Genomic DNA, 15,019 nt, shown 5'->3' on the forward strand with positions numbered 1-15,019 from the left:
CAAGATCCATCGCCACGGACCCCAGCCATCCGGGCCACAGACTGTTTGTACCTCTTCCATCAGGAAAGCACCACCACCAACAGACTGAGGGACAGCTTCTTCCCCAGAGCTGTCAGAGCTATCACCCCCAGCAGCCCCCCCACTGCAGTGAGAGACTGTGAGAACTGTGAACCACTGCACACCGCACTTTACACCTACACCTACACCTCCACCTGCACCTTCTGTGTACTTAACTTTTAGGTCCACACATTCACTTAACTAATTATATACATTTTAGTATATTGGCACATTTCATTTTCATTGGCATATTTTATTGTCCACTGGTATATTTTATTCTGTTTGCACATTTCACTTCCATATTTTATTGTTTATTGTTTAGTATATTTTTATTGTCTTAGTATATTTTCATTCTTGTATATTTTTAATTGCTTTTACGAATATTTTTATTGTACGTTGGTTTATTTTATAGTAGTTATCTTAATTTTATTCTTTCTAATCTTCTTATCTCTTACTTTCTGTTCCTTACATGGGGGTTGCAATGAAAATTTCATTGACATGCTCAATGACAATAAAGGCTCTTGAATCTTGAATCTTGAACAAAGTCTGTCATACCTCCAGCTTGTCGTACTGTTATGTGCCATTTCCAGATTTGAAAGCCAATAAAAACTACCAGCCCAAACAGCTGGAGGGACACTACTGTCCCAAACATCACTGTACAACAACAACATACCCCTCATCGGAGCTACGAGCCTGAAACCAGGAAAAACAGACCCAGACGAGAAGTACAGTAAAGTATGTCGACAGCCAGAGTAAATTAGCTTAGCACCTTAGCATAGCTCTGCTACCAAAGTGAACTCTGTTGTGTTTGTGTTCTTGCTGTGTGTCAGTTTAGGAGCTCAACGTTCTCCCGGACGTCCTTCACTGTGGCTCAACTTTAAGAGCCACAGTGGAGTTAAAGTTAAAGTTACGAACTCTGACAATTGAGACATAAGAGCCGAGCGGTGACGGTCGTGGTTCGGACCGAGCGGGGCGGTTCGGCGACTCACACTGGCCGATTGTGTCGGTTCGGCTGTGATGACAGATCCAATAACACACTTCTGAAGGCGGCCCGTCCACGTCCAACAGAGCAGCGGTTTGGAGCGCTCGGATTCTGGCGAGTTTTTAGAGATGCAAAGTGGCAGCGAAGAGGATTCAAAATGAAAACACGGTCCTGACCAAGGAAAATATCTGGATGTTGACAAGAAGAAGCCGTTTCCTCAAAGAGCCAAACGTTACTCATTGATATTATTAGCTGCACTTAGCGTGCTGTCAAAGGAATCATTGTTTCTTTCACTGGATATTTTTACTGCGACATGAAGTACGAGTCACACGGGAGCAGCTTCTCGACATGTTTCAGTGTTCAAAGCTTCAACGTCTTCTAAGATTTGTTGAAAAAGTCGTGTTTCTATTAAATCATCTACTGGTGGCCACTTTAAACCAAACCCTCCTCATACACATTCAAAAGGTCTGAGAGGGAGTTCATCACATGAGCTGGAAGGTACATGACGACATTTACTATGTACTTAAGTACAATGACAGTACTTTACTTGAGTATTTCCATTTTATGGTATTTTATACTGCAGATAATCAGGGAGAGGAATCAACGCCCACCAGGCGCCACAGATTTTCCGTTTGATGAGTAAATGTTGGAAGCTTCTCTGCCACCGTGGAGAGTGAAAATGTACCAAAAGAGTTAGAATTTTAAAATGTGCCAATGTAGAAATGAGGACATGTTGTTATGACAACAGAGATATTCTCGTACAGCACGTCTCCAAGTTTCACTGTGATCATTTTCAAGTTGTTTTGATGCAGCAAGTCTTTCCATATGCACCAACTCCGGACGGTAAAAACAAGCTCAGCCAGCGTGTCAAAAAGTCAATTTGGTCTCTTTTGAAGGTTTTCTGGTGAAGATTCTCGAAAGAACCTAAAACTCTGCTGAGGAATCCCTCTGAAGCTCTTTCACATTAATGAAACCACTCCAGGGTCTGAAATGTGGCTCCAGGTCTTGTTAGTGTTGTAACGTTAATGTAAGTAAGCTTCAGCTGTTGGTGTGTGTTGTGTCGTACACAAAGCTTCAGCTGTTGGTGTGTGTTGTTGTATGTTAAGCTTCAGCTGTTGGTGTGTGTTGTTGTATGTTAAGCTTCAGCTGTTGGTGTGTGTTGTTGTATGTTAAGCTTCAGCTGTTGGTGTGTGTTGTGTTGTATGTTAAGCTTCAGCTGTTGGTGTGTGTTGTGTCGTACACAAAGCTTCAGCTGTTGGTGTGTGTTGTGTTGTACGCTAAGCTTCAGCTGTTGGTGTGTGTTGTGTCGTATGTTAAGCTTCAGCTGTTGGTGTGTGTTGTGTCATACACAAAGCTTCAGCTGTTGGTGTGTGTTGTGTCGTATATTAAGCTTCAGCTGTTGGTGTGTGTTGTGTCGTACACAAAGCTTCAGCTGTTGGTGTGTGTTGTGTCGTACACAAAGCTTCAGCTGTTGGTGTGTGTTGTGTCGTATATTAAGCTTCAGCTGTTGGTGTGTGTTGTGTTGCACACAAAGCTTCAGCTGTTGCTGTGTGTTGTGTCGTACACAAAGCTTCAGCTGTTGCTGTGTGTTGTGTCGTACGCAAAGCTTCAGCTGTTGGTGTGTGTTGTGTCGTATGTTAAGCTTCAGCTGTTGGTGTGTGTTGTGTCGTACACAAAGCTTCAGCTGTTGGTGTGTGTTGTGTCGTATGTTAAGCTTCAGCTGTTGGTGTGTGTTGTGTCGTATGTTAAGCTTCAGCTGTTGGTGTGTGTTGTACGTTAAGCTTCAGCTGTTGGTGTGTTGTGTCGTATGTTAAGCTTCAGCTGTTGGTGTGTGTTGTGTCGTATGTTAAGCTTCAGCTGTTGGTGTGTGTTGTGTCGTATGTTAAGCTTCAGCTGTTGGTGTGTGTTGTGTCGTACGTTAAGCTTCAGCTGTTGGTGTGTGTTGTGTTGCACACAAAGCTTCAGCTGTTGGTGTGTGTTGTGTCGTACGTTAAGCTTCAGCTGTTGGTGTGTGTTGTGTTGCACATAAAGCTTCAGCTGTTGGTGTGTGTTGTGTCGTATGTTAAGCTTCAGCTGTTGGTGTGTGTTGTGTCGTATGTTAAGCTTCAGCTGTTGGTGTGTGTTGTTGTATATTAAGCTTCAGCTGTTGGTGTGTGTTGTGTTGTATATTAAGCTTCAGCTGTTGGTGTGTGTTGTTGTATGTTAAGCTTCAGCTGTTGGTATGTGTTGTTGTATATTAAGCTTCAGCTGTTGGTGTGTGTTGTGTTGTATATTAAGCTTCAGCTGTTGGTGTGTGTTGTGTCGTATGTTAAGCTTCAGCCGTTGGTGTGTGTTGTTGTATGTTAAGCTTCAGCTGTTGGTGTGTGTTGTGTCTTATGTTAAGCTTCAGCTGTTGGTGTGTGTTGTGTCGTACACAAAGCTTCAGCCGTTGGTGTGTGTTGTTGTATGTTAAGCTTCAGCCGTTGGTGTGTGTTGTGTCGTATGTTAAGCTTCAGCTGTTGGTGTGTGTTGTTGTATGTTAAGCTTCAGCCGTTGGTGTGTGTTGTGTCTTATGTTAAGCTTCAGCTGTTGGTGTGTGTTGTGTCGTACACAAAGCTTCAGCCGTTGGTGTGTGTTGTTGTATGTTAAGCTTCAGCCGTTGGTGTGTGTTGTGTCGTATGTTAAGCTTCAGCCGTTGGTGTGTGTTGTGTCGTACACAAAGCTTCAGCCGTTGGTGTGTGTTGTTGTATGTTAAGCTTCAGCCGTTGGTGTGTGTTGTGTCGTATGTTAAGCTTCAGCTGTTGGTGTGTGTTGTGTTGCACACAAAGCTTCAGCCGTTGGTGTGTGTTGTGTCGTATGTTAAGCTTCAGCCGTTGGTGTGTGTTGTGTCGTATGTTAAGCTTCAGCCGTTGGTGTGTGTTGTGTCGTATGTTAAGCTTCAGCTGTTGGTGTGTGTTGTGTCGTATATTAAGCTTCAGCTGTTGGTGTGTGTTGTGTTGCACACAAAGCTTCAGCCGTTGGTGTGTGCTGTTGTATGTTAAGCTTCAGCCGTTGGTGTGTGTTGTGTCGTATGTTAAGCTTCAGCCGTTGGTGTGTGTTGTGTCGTATGTTAAGCTTCAGCTGTTGGTGTGTGTTGTGTCGTATATTAAGCTTCAGCTGTTGGTGTGTGTTGTGTTGCACACAAAGCTTCAGCCGTTGGTGTGTGTTGTTGTATGTTAAGCTTCAGCCGTTGGTGTGTGTTGTGTCGTACCTCTGAAGGAGCCTGCTGAGCTGTGATGTAGTAGATGAGGAAAAGTCTCATTTTGTCTTCTGGAGTTCCGGCTGATGAACACAAACATTCACAAAGTTTAGTTTGATCTCAGTCTGAAGCTGATTTTACAATCATACATTATCTAAAGTGTGTGCGTGTGTGCGCGTGTGTGTGCGTGTGTGCGTGTGTGCGTTCTCGTACCGTCTGGGTCACTGATGATGTCCAGCAGTGATTTGTCTAAAGTCGACTTGCTCATCAGTTTCTCTTCATACTCAAAGTAAACATCCAGTTTACGACTCTGAGGACACAAACAGCATCAAGTTAGTATTCAAACTGTGTTCTGTGTACTCATACCACTGTGTACTAGTACTACTGCAGAGTATATACTTCATATGCTGACATGTTTCACATTAGTGCTTTTTATCTTACTGTATTTTGCCAAATTAATGTGAAGAAGAAGAAGAAGAATACGTGCGACACATGAAAAAGCCTTTTCACCAACTTTCTCTTTGTTTGTGTTTGTATGAATTCTGGTTTTCACAGTTCAGGCTTTTCTGCTTCTCTTTTCATTCTCAGAGTACTTCTCGTCTGCGATCTACAGCTTCTTTAGCCTCCGACAGAAAAACTGCGCTCTGACTGCCTTTGTGTTGACGGACAGTGATACCGTTCACACCTTGATGTGATCGAGGACGGCCGTGGCGACGTTGGTGTGCAGGTCGATCAGCCTTTTCTTCTCCAGCAGCTCTGGCAGGGAGCTGCGGCGGACACACAACAGAAAGCATGAACACCGCGGCAGTTCAGCAGCGTCTCGCAGTTTAATCTGCTGGAAAAGACGTCGTTCACGCTGCTGAACCGACCTCCAACTGGCTGTTTCACACAAAAACACCGTGCCTGTCAGACGTCCTCCGACTCCGCACTCATCGTCCGCTACACTCACGGAAAATCAGTCTTTACAGGTTACTGAGACACCACAGATCAGCCGAGACACAGGGAGGTCACCTGTCCCACCAGATTTATGCTGCCAGGTCAGGTGGTTCTACTGACAATCCTGTGACTGGGCATCTCTGGGCTTCATGAAAGAAGCTCAGTCAGAGCTGTTCCCTGTCTGTTCAAACCAATTTGACCTTCACTCATTATACTTCAGGTTCCAGCAGGAACCATCAGATCGTCCTCGTCTTTCTTTGTGGACGTTTCTGTTTCTCACAGAGGATCTGGTGACTTCCTGTTTCTGCGCCTCCGCGCTGCAGAGCGGCCTCTCTGGATCTTAGAGAAGCAAACTCGTTGTTTAAGAAATAAATTAAAGCTCCATCTTTTTAATCTGGCTCTTAATTTGGGGGAATCTTAGCTCTCGGTTGATGTTTAGTGTTTTATGATACAGTTACCAAACAGTTTGCTTTGTGTTTATTTGTGCTGTTTTTTTTGTGAAGCGTCTCCGTCGACCCCCCAGCAGCGACGGAGGGCTGTGGAGTGATTTTAACGAGTTTTAAAAGCTTCGCATTCATCGCGGTGATGCGCTGCATTTTCCCGTGAGAAAAGAAGCATCTGTGAAACGGTGTGTGAGGAGTCAGCAGGAAGTCGGCGCGGGCTCAGAACTGAACGGTTGAAGCGCGGCGAATTCAACAGCGCGAGCAGCATGATGATGAAGACGATGGCGATGGCGTGACCGACACACTGGGCTCAGTACCTGACAGCGGAGGTGAGCTTGGCTGTGTTGTCTGACAGCATGCTGATGGCTCCTTCGTCCTCTCCCTCTAAACCCTGCAGACACACACAGAACAAACGATGACCAGGCGACACGAAACCAGCGGACGGCGCTCCAGTCCAGTCAGACGTCCCAGTCCCTCTGTGCTGGGCCCAGTCAGCTCGCATGCCGGCTCTTCATCACCACCTGACTGGTCCGTCAGATGTGATGATGAAGATCTGGAACATGTCCGTGAAAAGCTGAACCTTGGAAACCTGGATCATATCTCACATCTGACTGAGTGACTCAGAGAAGACCTCAGAGGCGTGGACGTGACCTTAGGGACCTGGAAACACCTTTAAAGGCCGTGATGTCACCTTGGAGACTTGGACAGTGGAGAGGTGGGGGTGGTAAGCTCCACCTTCAATGGCCGTGAATGTGACCGTCATGACTCTGACGTGACCTCTGACGTGACTTGGACTAAGTTTGACGAACCGACCACGTGGTCCACCACGTCTTGTCTCACCATGATGCTCTTCAGCCGTTTGACCTCGTCCTCCTGCGCTCTGTAGGTGTCCAGCTCCTCCTGGACCGACTCCGCCACCTCTGGGAACGGACTGGAACACACAGACCTTCCAGTTTTAGACTTCCTGAATGACCTCAGAAAACAAGCTTCAACAATGAACCAATCAGAACACTGGAAACCTTAACAGTGAAACACACCTGACCTGAATCAACACTGCTAACGGTCCAGTATTTACAGCCGGTACTGAAGCCAGCGAGCTAACGCCGTAAGCTCCCGCTCACCTGCCCTTGTGTTTCTGCCAGAACTTGTCGGCGGCTGTCAGGTCGTAGCTCTTCCTGTTCTTCTTCTTCGGTCTGGCGCCGGCAGGAGATGGCTCCGCCCCCGCTCCCTCCTCCATCACCACCCTGTTCAGCTGGAAGTCCTGATGGAACAAACAAGAAACACACACATACGTATTAGGATGTGGTCCGCCTGTTGTCAGGTGATCATTCTTCGTCATTGGTCGTTCCAGCAGCCGGTACCTGCACGGAGCTCGTCACAGACCCACAGCTGACGCCAAATCATTTTTCCTGTCTCAAATGACCTAAACCAACTCCGAGTCTTTGGAAAATACTGAATCCAAAGTCAAACCACCAAGAAAAACCAAAGACGTCATCATCTACCTCCAGTTTACAGTTCTGAGACACTAAATGAACATAAAACCTGATCCAAGACCAGCAGATGAAGCCTGGAGAGCGCCGCTGTGTTAAAGATATCTGGGCTCAAGTCCAGACCGAAGACAGTCTGTCCTCCAGCACGTCACCGCTAATTACATCACAGCGAGTCCAGACAGAGGCCGACGGGGAACAGATCCTCGTCCCCAAATCTGGAGCCAGCAGCGGATCACAACACTGATGTTGCCGTGGGAACGGCAGAGGGAGGAGAGGGTGGATTTAGTGTTGGGATCTGGCCTCCTGCTGGGTGGTAGGTGGCTGTGTTCACATCCTGACAGGTTTATGGGAAAGAGGAGGGAGAGCTGCCATCTGGACCGGCGTTACCAAAACAGAAACCAGATCAGGATCTGGATTCTGGATCTGGATGACCGAATAGAGGGCTCCAGAGTCGTTATTTCACCTGCTTTCAAAACTTATCAACGTGATGAAGCATCATTTTCTGGACTCTGGTTTCAAGGTGCCGACGGAGTCAGAGCGATAAACCAGGAGGCCGATATTCAGACAGATGTTATTTTATTTTAAATATGATCAGTTTAAACATCAGCTGATACGAGACCAATGATGTCAGAGCAGAAATGTCACAAAAGCTTCACTGCGTTTCTGAACTGCGTTTCTTTACTGCGTTTCTGTACTGCAGCCTGCTGGTGTTGCAGCTCTGCTTTAGGACGGTTTTCAGTGTTTCGATGAAGCAGCTTGTGAAAACTAAAGTGTTTCAGGTTAATCAGTGAGTCAGTATTTAACCCTGTAAGGCCCACTGCTGCAAAATTACAGCATCAAGTTTTAGCTTTACAAACAAACAAAAAAAATCAGCTTTTTTTTTAAAGACCGTTTTACAGAGTCAGGGGGTCCTATTCTTTAATCCTGCAATGCTATTGGATGGTAACTCTGCTCATAGGTCCGACTCAGCAGACATTAACTCCAATCAGGGCCAAATAAACAGTACATCCCTGAGTGATTGAGTGGGTGAAAAACAAATGTTTATCTTGATATATTATAATGATATGAACCAGTTTACATCATCAGATGTTTTCACTGTTTGAATATTGGTACCCAGTCTGAGTCAGGCTGCAGAACAAACTCACATCAGCGACTGAATCTTTCTCCTCTGAAGGAAAATTCATCCTGAAGGATTAATACGACACCAAAGGACTGAAGAGTGATATTTTCACACTGTATTTGCCAAATAGTGGTCTGCTGGTGCCAGTGTGTGTGTGTGTGTGTGTGTGTGTGTGTGTGTGTGTGATGACATGTTATATAACACATCCATGTAACTCAACATTCCAGTGCTGTCAGTATTAACCTCAGCACCTCACCAGCTGACAGCGCTCTGGCTCTGCATGAATTACTGTGTGTGTGTGTGTGTGTGTGCGTGTGCGTCACACACACTGCAGTTGAGTGATGATGACATTTAACAAACGGATGCGTCTCAAGCCACAAAAGGGAACAACTGCTTCATGTTGAATTTAAAGGTTAATGTCCTTAAAGGGAATCTGTCCTGCTCATCTTCTCATCTCTCCTCCTCTTCCTCACACAGTCTGCTGACATTCAGTTTCTTCAGCTCAGACTCAAACAGCAGTAAATGCTAACTGCTAACTGCTAACAGATACTGAGTGTGTATCACAGCCTGATAGATCTTCATCCTCTGAGCTCCATTAAAACACATCAGTGAGCCTCACACATGTTCCTTCATCACCATGAACACACACACTGTAGTTTATCCTGACTCAGTCACACACACACACACACACACACACACACACACACACACACACACACACACACACACACACACACACACACACACACACACACAGTCCTGCTGCCACAAACACTCACTACAGCACCAAATATGGATTCATCCGCCGCTGAAAATAGTCCCAGCTGAGGCTCTACTTCCTGCTGTTTGTTTGTCGAGCAGCTGTTTGCTTCTGCTTGTTTCTTCACGATGAAGCTTTTTGTTTTTACAGTTTTAGTTTTTATATTCATTTTTTTCTGATGCATCAATAGAAAGTATGCATGAGGTCATTCTGAGACAGGTAACTGACAGCTCACCAGGACATCGTGGATCAGCGCCTGATAGGTCCAGGTGTGGTGGAGGGGCGTGGCCATGTCCACGTTACGATCTGCCAGGACGAACAGAGGCCTCTGGAAACTGGAGAGGACACAATGATGAATGTAACTGCAGTGATACAGAACTGCATTATGGGAAGTGGAGTTTCATAGAGCCTCGCTTTGTTTCAGTGTCATCTTTCACGACAGCATTAATGTACCTGAACTGTCCGGAAGCCATGCTGTCTCCAGTGAAGAGACTGTTTCTGGCGTCCCGCAGGTTCTCACGGAGCTTCTTATCCAACTTCTACAACACACACACACGCACACGCACGCACACGCACGCACAGTACAGTGAAAATAGATTGTTGTGTCAGTGTTAGCATGTTAGCATCCTCGCATTTAGCTGGTTAAAACTTGTTTAATTTAGACACCAGGAGACAACAAACAAACAAACGTGACGTCGTTTCATCTGAAATGTTAAAAGGTTTTTGGTTTCTATGACTGATTGTGTCAATGAAACTCCAGATTATGTTCAAAATCAAGCATTTTTATAGACTCAACTCAAGTTTATTCTTTACCTTGAAAGCACAACGGTCAAAATTAGGCATTTTCCAAACTTTCAAGACTCGGTATGAACCCTGTAAACACCTGGTATACAGGTGCTTCATCATATCAATGCACAAATGATTTCTTATCATCGTGAATCAGCTCCAGTCATTGATTAGACTCACCATGGCAACCATCTCTGCTGCGTTTCCACGGGGACAGCGAATGATCGGCACCGCACCTGATCAACAACACACACACACACACACACACACACGGAGCACATGGAAATATTAAAGACAACAAAATAATCTTAAATTAAAAAAACAACTTTTTAAAAGAAACAAACTGTTAACGTCTGTAACCTGATGGAAAACAACAGAGTTTAGATCCGGAGGATCAGTTTGATCCTGCAGAACAAACACAGTTCTGGAAGCCTACATCCTACATGTCCATCTAGTGGACAGAAACGGAAGCACACCGAATAATTGAAGGGGGGTCTGCCTGACATCACCTGTAACTCGCCTCGCAGGGCAGGTAGATAAAAAATATACAGATCTGCTATTCTTTGACACAACACGGCAGCCAATCATCACACACGCTCACCCAGAGTGACGAAGAAACAGAACAAACTGTCCACAATGGTGTCCATGATGGCCTCCATGTCTGTGTCCTGGATGTCTGCTCTGTTGATGGCTGCGGGGACACACAGGTGGGACATACAGGTGAGACACATAGGTGAGACACACAGGTGAGACACACAGCTGAGATGATGATTTCATCTACACTAACTCTAAAGTCATTTTGGTTCATTTGGATTCAACATTGCCGTAGTAATGCTTGCAAAGCATTATGGGCCATCTGTCTCTTCTTCTGAGACGTTCACATGTGTTGAGAAGACATGAAGAAAGAGCAGAATACCCATAATCCTTTGTGCTGATGATGTTCCCCTGGCTGTGTTGGATACATTTACTGAAGTACACTACACAAAGAACAATCTGAGGTACTTGTACTTTACTTGAGTATTTCTATTGTATAATTCTCCTCCACCACCTCAGAGGTAAATATTTAACTTTTTACTCCATTACATTTGTCTGACAGCTTTAGTTACTTGTTATGCTTCAGATTCCTTCCTGTCCAGTGAAAAGCTCGTATCTCCAGATGTGTTGAATGTTTGTGATAAACTGAAGGATGAAGTTTTCCTTCATGTCTTCTTCAGCTAAATAAACTGTTTAAAAGCCTCTTGGATCAGCTGAAGATGCTTCGTCACACAGCTGAAAACAGGCTGTTTTTCTGAGATACGAGGTTCTCACAGGACAAACATATGATGATCTTATAGAATATGATGCATCGTTGCAGATTAAACCAGCCAACAGGATATAAAGTAGTTCAGATGAGCTCAACATGAAACATCTACAGCAGGAATATTAATCCACAAACATCAGAGATGATGAGAAACACTGACAGGAACAGTTTACTGATACAGAAACACTTACTGTGAGTACTTTGAGTACATTCTGCTGATAATAATACTTACATACCAGAGTTCCAGGAAGGTTTGAGTGCAGGATTTGTACTTGTAGTGGAGTAATTTCACACTGTGTATTAGTACTACTTTTATTGAAGTAAATGCTGCTGCTGGTACAGTAACAACTATGATTGATGTGTGTGTGTGTTGATGTGTGTGTGTGTGTGTGTGTGTGTTGATGTGTGTGTGTGTGTGTGTGTTTTGATGTGTGTGTGTGTGTGTGTGTGTGTGTATATGTGTGTGTGTTACCGTGGTACGAGATGAGCTCCTTGTTTTGATGACAGAGGACGAACATGTCGTCTTCCAGAGTGATGAAGTTCAGGTACTGATCATACACCTGAGACAGACAGAGAGACAGACAGAGAGACAGACAGACAGAGAGACAGACAGACAGACAGATATGGATTATATATACACATATCGGTATATTAAATGAATTAACTAAAATGCTCATATATATATAAAATTCTGGGTTTTCTCTCCCACTTAAATTGAAGCAGCTCTGGAGCTCCAACATAACATCACAAACAGATCGGTGTAACCATGGTAACCTTGGTGACTTGAGTGACGGCGTTAGCAGCCAGAGCAGCGCTGGCGATGTCCTCCAGTTTGCTCCTACTGATGGCAGAGATGAAGTTCAGAAAGTACGACTCGTACAGCTGGTTCCTCAGGTCCTGCAGCAGAAACAACAGATGCGTGCTAACAAGCTAAACGCGAGGATGCTAACATGCTAAACAGCCAAACACTGACACAACAATGGGTGTGTGTGTCTGTGTGTGTGTGTGTACCTGGCATATCCTGTCGATGTTCTCCTCTGTGGGCATGATGAAGTAGATGGCTGGAACATCTGGGATTGGATCTCTGTCTGAGTGAAGCAGACTAACACACACACACAGACACGCACACACACACACACAGACACACACACGCACACACACACACACACAGACACACAAACACAAACACAAACTGAAGTTCACACCACTCATCACGGTAATGTTACAGCTGGTAATATAATAGTATAATATTTGTCTCTGGGATGTTCTGGAGTAAAAATATAACAACGCAGAAAGCGGAAATACTTAAGTACAGTTACTACAAATTTCTACTGAAGTACAGAAGTTGAGTAAATGTACTGTGTTACTTTCCACCGCAGGTGTTTGGGAGGTGAGTCATGAAGGTTTGTGTGTCTTACAGGTGCAGCGTGATGCCCATGTCCCTCAGCTCTTTGACTGACAGCAGCGGGGAGATGATGTCCTGACCAAAGCGGTCGTATATCAGCACCTGCGCGCACACGCACACGCACGCACAAACACACACACACAAAATATTTCTGTTCAGACTCTGATGGAAGTTAAATGTTGACCTGTTTGAATTTGTCCAGCAGTTCATCTGCTGAATGCAAACATAGTAAACACAGTGTTTACTGCGAACTTCACAAAAGTCTAAATAAAAACCATGAATGAGGTCAAATCTGAACGAAAACGGGAAAAAGACTAAAGATATGACCAGACAAACTCACTGTTACACAGAATTTTAAATACCCTGGTCTACTTTATTTTGACAAATATCGAGTGTGTGTATGTGTGTGTGTGTGTGTGTGTGTGCGTGTGTTACCTTCCATACTGGCTCAGCTGCTGTGTTCTTCAGAGGAGGAGCGTTGAAGTTGAGCATTCGCTTCAGAGCGACTGAAAGCACAAACAGAGTGTTTGAGATGTTCAGTGTCAGATCGATGCCTCCATACTGTTCTCAGTTCACTTCATCAGTCTGTCTCTGTGAACGACGTTCTGCCCTCAGACCGTCACATTAGCTCACGTTCTCTCACGAAAGAACTGAAGAACCACATCAGCTAAAGCAGGTCCTGCATCATCACCTGATTCTGTGGCTCAAAAAAGGTCCTGAGTTAAAATCTACTTTTCCCAGAGTCCCAGCAGTTAGCCTGATCCCTCACTCCACTGCTGTTCACATTGGAGGCTTGTTATTGATCATCTATAAGGTGTAAGCAGGCTGCCACAGTTTTAATGCTGAAAATAAAACTCCTGTTTTCATGGCGGAGTCTCGAATGACTCGACTCAACGTGATCCTCCCACAGAGACTCGGGACCCGCCTGAGACCTGAGACCTGAGACCTGCACGAGACCTGAGACCTGCACGTGTGACTCACTTCCACCTCAAGTACTGTGTTCAAGTCCAGTTCTGACATACTTTCACTTTACTTCTACTGCGTCTCAGAGGGGAATGTTGTTAGTTGAACTCCACTACGTTCATTTGACCCTTTTAACACTGAAAAATATACGATATGCTTATTTGATATGATGCAATACTACAGTACTACTCTATCCAGCAATACGGAAAGTATTTAAAAATGGTTCTTACATCAATTTGAGTACTTTTTCTTTTGAAATGTAATCTTTTTCATTGTTTTCTTGGTATTCTCTGCGGTCAAACATTAGCTTTACTATTAAACTTTAAGTATAACCACAACAGAGCAAAATGTGTTCTGACGCCGGTTTCATGAGTTAACGTTAAATATTCAGAAACGATGTCTTCACCGATAGCAACAGGCTAGCTTCACCTAGCTAACACCGGCACGAGAAAGCTAGCAGTAACGTTAGCTAACAAACGAAGCGGCTGGTTAACTCTTCAGTTAACTAGATAACAGTCTGGTCAGTTAATGAGTCTGAAAAGCTAAAAGTTATGTGAAGAAATACGAAGAGTTTCTCTGTGTGTAGTGAAACTGACACATCACTGAATCAGCTCAACTAGCGGCTACATGGAGATGAAGAATGGTTAGTTAGCTGGTCAGAGACATGACAGTCCTGGATAAACCTCCTCTGTCGGACTCAGGCTCGTCTAAACTCTCTGCAGCCCGCTAACGCCGCAGTCTGCCGCTGAAAACAACCGTTAATGAAGAAAGAAACAGCTCGACAAACCCGTCTGCTTCTCCCGGACGGACGCCGCCATGTTTGATGTTGTTAGTGGTGACGGAGCGCCTGATGACGTGGCAGCAGCCCGTCAGAGAGGAGAGAAGCATGAAGAGGTCTCACTCTGCGGCGGTTTCCAAAGACCAACAAATTTAATATACTGTCTGTTATAGAGCAGAGAGCTGGAGAGGTCTCACTCTTTCGCTGTTTCCACAGACCAGCAGGTTTAATATACTGACTGTTAGAGAGCAGAGAGAGATGATGAGGTCTCACTCTGCCGGTGTTTCCACAGACCAGGTAAACAGGCTGATTGGTAATATACTGTCTGTTATAGAGCAGAGAAAGATGAAGAGGTCTCACTCTGCTACGGTTTCCAAAGACCAACAAGTTTACTGTCTGTTAGAGGGCAGAGAGATGAGGAGGTCTCACTCTGTCGCTGTTTCCACAGACCAACAGGTTTAATGTACTATCAATGTTTAAGGACAGAAATCCACCAACCTGGGAAAAGAAATCATCTGAACAGATGGAAAAAAGACACTGATTGATTACGTAATCAGCAGAAACTACAACTGATCCTGTGCAGTTTTAATGAGGTGATCTGTGAACCACTGAGCTTTTCCAGGATGATTTATACCCAGTCATGATACTCTCACCTGTTACCAATCAGCCTGTTTACCTGTGGAATGATCCAAACAGGTGTTTTTGAAACGTTCCACATCTTTCCCAGTCTTTAGTTGCTCCTGTCCCAACGTGTTTGAAACGTGTTGCTGCATCAGATCCAG

General features: G+C 44.7%; 1 protein-coding gene across 1 annotated transcript in view; it reads right to left on the reverse strand.

The window, feature by feature from the left end:
• The window catches only part of scfd1 (sec1 family domain containing 1), a 28,270-nt gene extending 13,977 nt beyond the window's left edge, over window positions 1–14,293 (reverse strand). Inside the window, exons 1-16 of the mRNA XM_041953340.1 lie at window positions 14,247–14,293; window positions 12,932–13,002; window positions 12,510–12,598; window positions 12,103–12,193; window positions 11,866–11,988; window positions 11,564–11,651; window positions 10,393–10,482; window positions 9,972–10,027; window positions 9,459–9,544; window positions 9,241–9,340; window positions 6,757–6,896; window positions 6,476–6,566; window positions 5,953–6,026; window positions 4,942–5,023; window positions 4,470–4,566; window positions 4,269–4,339 (exon numbers count right to left, since the gene is read on the reverse strand). Coding sequence (XP_041809274.1) covers window positions 4,269–4,339; window positions 4,470–4,566; window positions 4,942–5,023; window positions 5,953–6,026; window positions 6,476–6,566; window positions 6,757–6,896; window positions 9,241–9,340; window positions 9,459–9,544; window positions 9,972–10,027; window positions 10,393–10,482; window positions 11,564–11,651; window positions 11,866–11,988; window positions 12,103–12,193; window positions 12,510–12,598; window positions 12,932–13,002; window positions 14,247–14,277 — 1,380 coding nt within the window. The 5' untranslated portion in view covers window positions 14,278–14,293. The remainder of the gene's footprint in view (window positions 1–4,268; window positions 4,340–4,469; window positions 4,567–4,941; window positions 5,024–5,952; window positions 6,027–6,475; window positions 6,567–6,756; window positions 6,897–9,240; window positions 9,341–9,458; window positions 9,545–9,971; window positions 10,028–10,392; window positions 10,483–11,563; window positions 11,652–11,865; window positions 11,989–12,102; window positions 12,194–12,509; window positions 12,599–12,931; window positions 13,003–14,246) is intronic.
• Window positions 14,294–15,019: the final 726 nt, after the last annotated feature.

The sequence above is a fragment of the Chelmon rostratus genome, chromosome 15 (assembly GCF_017976325.1).
Source record: "Chelmon rostratus isolate fCheRos1 chromosome 15, fCheRos1.pri, whole genome shotgun sequence".
Classification (NCBI taxonomy): Eukaryota; Metazoa; Chordata; class Actinopteri; order Chaetodontiformes; family Chaetodontidae; genus Chelmon; species Chelmon rostratus.